At 44.6% G+C, this 11001-nt stretch overlaps 1 protein-coding gene and 1 pseudogene across 2 annotated transcripts in view; both read right to left on the bottom strand.

Annotated features, from left to right (window-relative positions):
- Positions 1 to 809: 809 nt before the first annotated feature.
- Positions 810 to 2640, bottom strand: dnajb9a (DnaJ heat shock protein family (Hsp40) member B9a). The gene is made up of 3 exons (XM_080545175.1): positions 2506 to 2640; positions 1910 to 2139; positions 810 to 1733 (listed from the first exon to the last, which is right to left on the bottom strand). The coding sequence occupies exons 2-3, from the start codon at positions 2127 to 2129 to the stop codon at positions 1300 to 1302; spliced, it is 654 nt and encodes a 217-aa protein (XP_080401301.1). The 5' UTR covers positions 2130 to 2139; positions 2506 to 2640; the 3' UTR covers positions 810 to 1299.
- Positions 2641 to 3368: 728 nt separating this feature from the next.
- The window catches only part of LOC308169952 (tubulin alpha chain, testis-specific-like), a 73426-nt pseudogene continuing 65793 nt past the window's right edge, over positions 3369 to 11001 (bottom strand). Inside the window, exons 3-6 of the transcript in view lie at positions 7391 to 7543; positions 6834 to 7237; positions 3819 to 3897; positions 3369 to 3662 (exon numbers count right to left, since the gene is read on the bottom strand). The product of the transcript in view is annotated as a tubulin alpha chain, testis-specific-like (transcript). The remainder of the gene's footprint in view (positions 3663 to 3818; positions 3898 to 6833; positions 7238 to 7390; positions 7544 to 11001) is intronic.

Genomic DNA, 11001 nt, shown 5'->3' with positions numbered 1-11001 from the left:
TTCATCTTTTATTTTCAGATCAGATTTGCTCTCCATTAGTTCCATGACCCCTCTCATTAAAATGAAACATTTTATCCATAGGATTAAAGTAATAAAAGTGCTATGGGTCTGCATCAACCTGCATCACAATGGCAAAGACAACAAGTAACCGTGAAAACAAAAAAAACAAGTATATACAAGAGGACCTGGTTTCAAATATTGCACATATAAATCCAGAGAACATAGACTGGAGATCTACAGAATGAAAGTTGAGGTAACAGGTGACATTGGGACATAACATAAGGATTGTGCTTTGTATTTACAATGTGTTCAAATTCAACGGGTATGCATGAATGTTAATAATATGCTTGTCTAGCTATGTCTTTCTAGAGTGAAAATCAGTCATTAACAGTATATTTGTGCTCCCTTTCACATACAACAACGTGTGTAAGTCTACAATATTTCAGCTAATTTCACACACGGTAGAAGTGGGCATCCCGTAACATAAACCACTGTCACTTTTGACATAAAAACGATGCATTATTGTTGACCTACCTGCATGTTTGAACTGAGTTAACATTTTGCTGACATTTTTGCTTTCGGTTTATAGATGAGGAACACTGTCCCAGTGACAGTGTTATTGTGCTCTGCTTTTTTGTTTTGTTCCAACTGAGGCAGGATTCACAATGGCTCTATGCAGACTATACAAACTACAAATGCACACAGATATTGTGTAGGTTTGGTTGTGGATGGAGAAACATGTTTTGCCAAATAACTACAATAACAATGCTAGCTAAATATAGGGTGAAAATAAAACAAGAGAAAGGGTTCTTTTCACGGACAGTTGAAGGTGCTTAAGGTACAACTACTGGTATTAACTTCCCTCAGCTTAGCGGGGGAAGAATGAACAACTGAAAAGCACTTCAGAAGAGCCTATACATTTCCAGGGGGATACTACATAGGATATCATGACAATGGGCACTATACAAAACATGTCTTATCTACCACAATACATTCAGACCTACAGTATGTACACCAAGCAATATGCTGCAAAATAGGTTCAGTGCTTGAATGTTGTTGTTGCAAATTGAGTGTGATCAAGTGTTGTTATTTTCATTGACCAGCCCCTTACTTTTGAATCAACAAATACTTATGACCAACACTTGTCACAGCAGCAAACTGATAAATTAAAATTTACCAGACAATAGCTTGTCCCCACCACAGGTCTCTAGCTAGTTGGGAGCAGTAACATCTCACGTACCAGACAGACATGGTACCTGTGGAAAAAGACTAGGAGTCCTGGATACTTATGCTGTCTTATCAAGACCCAGTGCAGTCAGTATATGTGGTTACCATATTCCCCCTGCGTTGTGTCACCGTTCTGCAGTGCTGTTTCGCTGTGCCTTGAAACCTGCTCTCAGTCCGCTTAGTGTGCCTGTCAAAAGTAAACATCTTCTTCATGTCATCAAACATGTCATCAAAGGCACCTGCTCCGAAGTTCCCTGGGAAGTGTCTCTTGTGTCTACCGTGGGCCTCCTGGTGGGCCCGGAAGTGGTCCTCAAAGTGGCTCTTGTGACGGGCATGCCTGTTCTGGCTGTATATATCAAAGTCTTTGAGTATGTCGTCAAGGTTGTAGTTGAAGGGCTGGTGGACATTTTTCCCATTTCCACCTTGTGTGCCCCCATTAAAGAACGTGCTACGTCCAAACAGGTCATATTCTTGTCTCCTCTTTTCATCTGACAGTGTTTCATATGCTGTACATGAAAGAGTTGAAAGGACATGTTTCAGTCATGACTTTGTTAACACACAAAAATAAAAATAAACATGTTGACAGTTCATCACACATCATTACATTACAATATGAGAAAATACATATTGATTCTAAGACTCCACAAACAAAGATACTATTAAGATGATCCAAGCGTATTACCCTCAGCAATTTCTCTGAACTTTGTCTCAGCATCTGGGCTCTTGTTCCTATCAGGATGACACGTCATTGCAAGCTTGTGAAATGCCTTCTTTATCTGACGTTCAGTGGCATCTTTAGAAACTCTCAACATATCGTAGTAGTCCTTTCTGGCCAGTATTAGCTCTGTTATCATTAAGATGCAGCACACTGCACACGTTAAGGCCACCTGAGCACTTGCCATGGTAGTAATCCTGTGAAGGAGAGGGAAAGAATAGCAATAATTGGATGACACAATAACAGGATCATATAAGAAATAGTCTAAATAGTTTGTTTGCTTGCAAGGGTATGTCTAAATCAGGCATGAAAATGGGTCGGGTGAAAAAGGTGAGAAGGATACGAGACCCGGAACAAAAAGTATGAATGTAGGTCACATATTTTGGATTCAAAACGGCGAATTTCGCCGAAAGGTGAGCGATTATCATGCCTGCTAAATTCAATATGACACAGCCCTGCAGCCAGGCTTTGCTCTTGTTGTTGTGTTAGCCTACCTCGAGCGCTAGTGGCGAACCAATACGATTAATACAGTTAGAAATATCCGACGAAAAGACTGAACTTACCTTTGCTCAACTATAGATCCCCAAATGAGGTCGCTAGTCTTGTTGATTACAGCCAAATGCCGTATATGTATCCATATGTAAGCTAGCTACAGCTACTGGCTTGTTTGTATGCTAGTGGAGCTAGCTAGCTGCGTCACACGACTCGCAATTCAATTGGTCAATTTAGACCACGTGACGTCTTGAGTGTTATTTTGATGGGTCATTCAAGACAACCGAGGTGCTCGTGGGTTTCGACCTGTCGTTCACTGACGTCATGTCAACACGAATTTTGCCGCGAGATATCCTTGATTGATTGATTGAAAACTTTATTAGAAGATTTGCAGGAGTAGGTACATGAAAGTACATATTACATACAAGGTCAACTAACAGGATAAAAACCCAAGAAAGCCACTGGCTTATTTCAATTGGGGTCCTTGATATCATTGTAGATGAAGGACACATGAAAACAGCCACAGCTCATTGTTTTTGAAGATATTGGGATTATTATCCAAGCCCCATGGTAGTTGCTTCGTGTATAAATTAAGCACTTTCAATGCTAACCAATAAAAATGTTCTTAACTGTCACCAGTGTGTTGGTCCTCTGTAACTGGACGGTCAGTGCCTATCCCACATTCAGAAGTCCTTAGAGATTTTTAAAAATGTATTCTGTGGCCTCTATCCTCTTTGTCACCATCACAGAAACAGGTTGTTACACTATGATATATACATACATAATATATTTAAAGTATAAACTCTGAAGCTGAATATCCACTTAACTTCAACTTGTATGATAACAAATAAAAAATTCCACATGGGGGTACAAAACAGAACTTTATTAATTAACAGAGAACGGTAAAAACAAAATGTGTGTTGAATGAGTGGGTTCACTCGTCCCCTTCCTCAGCTTCTCCCTCCACAGAGTCGACTCCGACCCCCTCATAGTCCTTCTCCAGGGCTGCCAGATCCTCTCTGGCCTCTGAGAACTCTCCCTCCTCCATGCCCTCTCCCACATACCAGTGTACAAAAGCACGCTTGGCGTACATCAGGTCAAACTTGTGATCAAGGCGTGCCCAAGCTTCAGCGATGGCCGTGGTGTTGCTAAGCATGCACACCGCCCTCTGGACCTTGGCCAGGTCTCCCCCTGGCACCACAGTTGGTGGCTGGTAGTTGATGCCCACCTGCAGGAAGGGCACAAGAAAGCAGTTGAGAAACCAACAATCATACTTGACAAAATAATTCAGGTGATGATTAAAAGACAGATCAACTGTAGTAAATAAATATACCAAAATTATTTATTATCTTATTTCAAGTGGGCATCATGATGGTATGGTAGCAATGGCGGCGTTGACATCCTTGGGCACCACATCCCCACGGTACAGCATGCAATAAGGCTGAGGAGAAGCCCAGACAAACCTGCTTTGCCGAGTATTTTCCTATCCAATGTCAGGTCCCTGACGAATAAGATGGATGAACTGAGACTACAGGTTGCCAAAAATAACATCGTGGGAGATAGCTGTGTGATTATTCTCACTGAAACCTGGCTAAATGAAAGTATCGTGGACTCCGCGATTAGCTTGGAGGGACGGACACTTCACCGGGCAGACCGCACGCAGCTCAGCGGTAAGTCCCGCGGAGGCGGCCTGATAATATCGACGAAGGATAGCTGGTGCTTAAACACGAAAACTGTAAGTAGCCACTGCTCCCCAGACCTGGAATACTTGACTGTTAAATGCCGACCCACATACCTCCCGAGGGAATTCAACGCGGTGTACATAACATGTGTTTACATTGCGCCTAGCGCGGATGGTAGCCTAGCATTGGCGCGGCTATATGACGTCATCAGTGCTCAACAAAGCACAGATCCACAGGCAATTCACATTATAGCAGGAGATTTCAATCATGTCGACCTGAAGGCAGTACTACCCAAGTTCTATCAGCATGTGAAAAAACACTGGACAAGGTATACACCAACATCAAACGTGCTTACAAGGCTAGTCCGCTAGCTCATCTAGGCATGTCTGACCATGTGTCAATCCTCCTGATCCCAGCATACACTACCATGGGGAAAAGTGCTCCCATCACCACTAAGACTGTCAGAACCTGGCCAGAAGGGTCCGCTCCACTGCAGATCTGCCTAAATGACACCCCATGGCAGGAATATGAGCATGAGGACCTGGAACAGTACACGTCGTCGGTTCTGAACCACATAGTGAACTGCACCAACTCAGTCACCGTGGACAAACGGGTCCGGGTCTACCCCAACACGAAGCCATGGATGACTGGGAAGGTCCAAAAACTGATCAACGAGAGGGACAACGCCTTCTTCGCAGGGAAGAGCACACCGCTGTACAGCACCACCAGGGCTAACCTAAAGCGCGGAATCAAAGCGGCCAAGGCAGACCACAGAGAGAAGATTGAGGAATGCTTCCTGAGCAACGACTCCAGGCGGATGTGGCAGGGGGTTCAGCACATGACAAACTTCAGAGCCAACAGGCTCACAGCCGCAGAGGACGACCCCCTGCTGGCGGGAAAGCTGAACACCTTCTACGCCCGGTTCGAACGGAGGTAACCACAACACAAACACCACTCTCTCCAGCTCTCAGCAGCCTCACCCTCACAGAGCATGAAGTGAGACGCGTGCTGAAGGCGGTGGACCCCAGGAAAGCCTCGGGGCCGGATGGCGTCCTGGGACGGGTGCTGAGGGACTGCGCCGACCAGCTGGCCGGGGTTTTCACCAACATCTTCAACCAGTCCCTGTCCCAGGCCACCATCCCACCCTGCCTGAAAACCTCAACTATCATCCCAGTCCTGAAGAAAAGCACGGTGAGCTGCCTAAACGACTACCGCCCAGTGGCACTCACACCAATCATCATGAAGTGCTTCGAGAAACTAGTCCGGGCCCACATACTCACACGCCTCCCGCCCAACCTGGATCCATACCAGTTCGCCTACAGAGCCCACAGGTCCACAGAGGACGCCATCGCGACGACTCTCCACGCCACTCTATCCCACCTGGAGAGGGGAAACAGCTACGCGAGACTGCTCTTTGTGGACTTCAGCTCCGCCTTCAACACCATCCTTCCAGACAGGCTAGTGACCAAACTACTAGACCTGGGTCCACCACACTCTATATGTGCATGGATCAAGGACTTCCTGACCGACCGCCCCCAGAGGGTGCGGGTGGGCCCCCACACCTCCACAGCCCTCAGACTCAGCACTGGGTCCCCCCAGGGCTGCGTGCTAAGCCCCATCCTCTACAACCTCTACACCTACGACTTCACCCCCGTCCACCCCAGCAACTCCATCGTAAAGTTTGCAGACGACACCACCGTGGTGGGATGCATCTCGGGGGGGGATGAGGCGGCGTACAGGGATGAGGTAGAGCAACTGAGCAAGCTGTGCAAGGTTAACAACCTGCTGCTGAACAAGTCAAAGACCCAGGAAATCATCGTAGACTTCAGGAGGAAAAAGTCCGAGATCCAGCCCCTGCTCATCGACGGAGAGAGCGTGGAGAGAGTCTCAACCCTCCGATTCCTGGGGATGCACATGCGGGATGACCTGACCTGGAAGGACAACACAAAAGACACCATCAAGAAGGCACAACAGCGGCTATACATCCTGAGAGTCCTCAGGAAGGAACACAGCAAGCAGGAGATACTGGTGACCTTCTACCGCGGCGCAGTGGAGAGCATCCTCACCTACGGCATCTGCAACTGGTTCTCCAGCTGCACTACCGCGGAGAGAAATGCGCTACAGAGAGTCGTGAGAACAGCACAGAAGATCACCGGCGCCCCCCTCCCCTCTCTGGAAGAGCTGTACAACACACGCTGTCTCAGGAAGGCCTCCAAGATCTCCAGGGACCCAACCCACCCTGGGTACGAACACTTTACCCGGCTGCCCTCGAAAAGGCGGTTCAGGACCTTGGCCGCAAGGACAAACAGCTTCTACCACAGGGCCGTCCAGGCCCTGAACACAGCAAAGACCTAGGTTCTGGGCCCTGGACAGTCTGGACAATCCGTTGGCAGCTGCTGGACTGAAAAAATCAGGTGTAGTGCTGAGGCACAAATATGTACATTTCAAGCCTGCAAACTGCGACACTTTAAATAAATGTGCAATAACACTATTGTGCAATATGACAACCCTAGTCGTCTATCTGTACAGTATAGTACAGTGGATAGTGTACATAGCCTTTATTTATGTAAACCAGCTCCTTCCCTTCTTGTGATTTTTTTAAAAAGTTTTTTTTTTTTTCTCTTTCCTAACACCAGGGGAGCCACCCCTCCTAAATGTCGTTGTTTGGTACCTGTACTGTAGCAATGACAATAAAGACCATTCATTCATTCATGTACTTCCCATGGCGCGGGTCACACTTCACCATCTGGTTGGCGGGCTCAAAGCAGGCGTTGGTGATCTCTGCCACAGAGAGCTGCTCATGGTAGGCCTTCTCAGCTGAGATTACAGGCGCGTAGGTGACCAGCGGGAAGTTGATGCGGGGGTAAGGCACCAGGTTGGTCTGGAACTCGGTCAGGTCCACATTGAGCGCTCCATCAAAGCGCAGTGAGGCAGTGATGGAGGAGACGATCTGGCCGATAAGGCGGTTGAGGTTGGTGTAGGCCGGCCGCTCAATGTCCAGGTTGCGATGGCAGATGTCGTAGATGGCTTCATTGTCGACCATGAAAGCACAGTCCGAGTGCTCCAGTGTAGTGTGGGTGGTCAGGATAGAGTTGTAGGGCTCCACCACTGCTGTGAACACCTGAAGATATACAAAAGGAGTAGAGAAAATAACATTTAGAGAGATACTCCCCCCAAAAATGTAATTTACGGATCATGATATATTAATTAATTATAAATTACTGCAATTTATCAAATAATCTACTGTAATGGTGATCCCAAAGCACTGCAATACCTGAGGAGCAGGGTAAATGGCAAACTCCAGCTTAGATTTTTTGCCATAGTCAACTGACAGCCTCTCCATGAGCAGAGAGGCAAAGCCTGAGCCAGTTCCACCGCCAAAGCTGTGGAAGATGAGGAAGCCCTGCAGCCCAGTGCACTGATCCGACTGGGGACAGTAAAATCACAGAGCAGGGGTTTGTGAATCGGGCAGGTTTAAAGCGCAATACCACAATCAATTGTTAATAAAGGGCAATTCCATGTAAATGTCACCCTCACCATGAAAAAAAAGTAACACTTTTAATAACAAAATCACTTTAAAATGTATCATCAAGGTCGATATTTTGGAGTACAGAATTAAGCTGACCAAATGATTTATGAAATTGCATATTTACCCCCACTACAACAGGAATCACAAACATAAAAAAACTACTTTTTAAATAAACGTAATTGCATGATTTCTTGAAGGGGGATAAAGGCCTAAATGTTCACCCACACCAATTCTCCAGCCTCTCCTTTAGAGATGAGTATGGAGGGTGGATCGTGCCACATTCAAATGCAATACACACATCGGAATGCAATACACGTGTAACACTAAATACAATGCAAAAATACGGCATATTTGTGCCAAAATAAAATCAATGTGTATTACATTTGAGCGCAGCGTATTCCATTGAGCATGTGTATTACATTTGAGCGCAGCGCATTACATTTGGTCACGAGTGTATTACATTTGAGCGCAGCGTATTACATTTGAGCGCAGCGTATTACATTTGGTCATGAGTGTATTACATTTGAGCGCAGCGTATTACATTTGAGCGCAGCGTATTATATTTGGTGATGAGTGTATTTCATTCGAGTGTCGGTGTACTAATTTGCATTGCTTTTCGATATCCGGTGTAATTTGCATTGTATTGCATTCCGATGTAGGTACCATATTTTCCTTCCGGTTCCGGCCATAGGTTCTGCCCTTTCCGGCCATAATATGTAGCGCTATGATTAGACCCGTTAGTAGATCTGAAACTGTGTGTTGTGTGTGTGTTTCGCGCGCCCGCGCGTGTGACCAATGTGTCACAGTGTGTGTGTTCAAGTGGTATCTTTGTAATAATGACAAGGTAGACATTTCTACACATCTCTGCATTCTCTGTGCCATTATGCTTGTTAATCATTTTAATTCGTTAGAGTAAACTAATAGGTATGAAATGAAAAAAAGATTCATTACCTTTAGCTATGGTTAATGTAATAGGGTCAACCATTACATATCTTCTCCTATTATCTTTTATCACTTTCTCTTCAGAGAATGGTAGAGATGTATTAATTACTATGGCCACACCCCTCTTCTTACCATATTATGCCATCTCCCCCATCCCCGCCCCCCCCTGGACATGCATACAACCTCCCCTACCCCTACCCATCTCCCCTAACCCTGCCACCCCCCTGATATGCATACAGCCTCCCCTACCCCAAACCACCTCCCCTGTCCCTACCACCCCCCTCCCCGTTCGCTGACTCTGTGTTCCATGTTACTTGTTGTTTTCTGTTTTCCGTATCTCCTATATTGTCAGCGTCTTTGAGCCTCGGAAAAGCGCTATATACATTTAATGAATTATTATTATTATTATATGACGCATGAAATACTTGGTTTACTAAATCCTTTCTCAATGTTTTGTAGCCTTCTTCAATCAGATGTGTTTTTTGTAGTAAAGCAACAAGATTGAATGAAATGCAATGAATTTATTGTAAATCAATACAGCATGAAACCATATTTACATAAAAATGGATTGACCATACACAAACAAAAACGTATTCATTCACAAATTAGCTGGAATCAAGTAAAAACATTGTGTAGGTTAACCGAAATATAGCATGTGTACATATACATCTTATTTGGGAAAACCTCAAACAAGCAGAACCATGAGATTAACCACACCAATGAGGAGTGTAGTGACCCCCACAAGGAACCGGGTATTGTCACCACCATAGTGGCATTTCTACAAGCAGAACCATGATAATAATCACACCAATGAGTGTAGTGACCCCCACAAGGGACCGGGTATTGTCACCACGAGATGCTACAGAGCGGGAGCTATGGACAGACAGGATGCGTCAATGGGTAACAGCCGGTCTCCGGCAGGACAATTCCATGGCCAATGGTCAGGATGTTAATAGAACTGTCTGTAACATTGCCACTGTTTAGATTCAAATGGCAGCTTGCCCTGATGTACCCTCATGTATGCTGTCCAAATGCGCTCACATGCACAACAATGTTTACTGCTTGAAGGATTAACGAGGGGGCACAGAAACCACAGTACTTTTCTGACCAAGTAGTGTGTATAAAATAACTGTGTGTGTGTAACTTATTGTAATGGTGACCATGGTATGAAGCACTCTGAGGCGTTTGTATATATTTCATGGGTAGGGTTAATGAGCAGCCTACCCATGCAGTATATTTTGATATATGCATCGCTCTTTGTGGTTTACACCATACATATGGTGTATATTTTATCCCCCAACAGAATAGAGAGACTCTGGAGGGATGTCTTCATCTGTGTGACAGAGCTCTTCCACTCACTCTTTTGGCACTTGGAGTGTGAAGGACTCTTGTGTCCAGACAATGAGACACACCTCTTTGCTCTTCAATGGGTGTTGTGTTGAAATTGCATTTGTAAATTAAATACATTACTCCAACGATATCAAAGTACAAGTGAAAAATTAAAAACAGTTCGATAGAACACACTGTAATGAAATAAACATGTACATTTCAAACAATTTCAGAGTCTGCAGTGACTAAGGGATGTCCTCAATTTTAGAGAAGGTATTTTAACTGTTCATTTACTGACTTGCCGGTATAGTTGTATACAGCTAGATCAATGAAGTTGTTACTGAGATTTTGGACATCATCCTCATCACCCAACCCAGATTGAGTAAGATCCACCAATGCAGGAGAGTTGTTGAAATTGGACTCATGGTAGGGCTGGGCAAACGATCAACATTTTTTTTCCGATAATCGTAACGAATTAACGATCAATTATCGATTAATCAATAAGCTTTTTTTTCATCAAAAAAAAATAAAAAAAAATAAAAAAAAACTAGGGCAGAAATAACAAGCATGTTTTCCTTGGGGAAAAAAACTTTATTTGTGTTGCTATTGCAGAATTGCACAATGCACACATTCATTCATTCACATTAACTAGACACTACAGTCAGATAACAATCCTCTTAAACAAGGCAGTGAGTAGCCTAAATTGTTTAACTTAAAAACACATTTTACATTATAAATAAAAATATAGAAAATAAGTAACTCACCATAGGAGCAGTAAAAAAACAGTTACTCACAAATAGGAGGATGACTGAAAACGTTAGTGTCCTTAAGAGCGTCCAGCTTAACTTAAATTTAAACTCCAGCGAGAGACTGTAGGCGGCAGGCCTACTGGTTCTTGTTCAAAAAGATGATCATGTTAACATGTTCAGGGGTGAGAGACGAACGCAATCTGGTGACAGTTAGGCCAGCCGCAGAAAACACTCGCTCCGAGGGCACCGAGGTTGCGGGGATGCAGAGGTAGGTCCGCGCTAATTTGGCCAACCGAGGAAACCTTCTTTCGTTTAATTTCCACCAGTCAGTTGGGT

Source organism: Nansenia antarctica, assembly GCF_963989245.1.
Source record: "Nansenia antarctica genome assembly, chromosome: 14".
In the NCBI taxonomy this organism is placed as follows: domain Eukaryota; kingdom Metazoa; phylum Chordata; class Actinopteri; order Argentiniformes; family Microstomatidae; genus Nansenia; species Nansenia antarctica.
The sequence above is the reverse complement of the archived record's forward strand: the minus strand, read 5'-3'. Positions and strand labels throughout refer to the sequence as shown.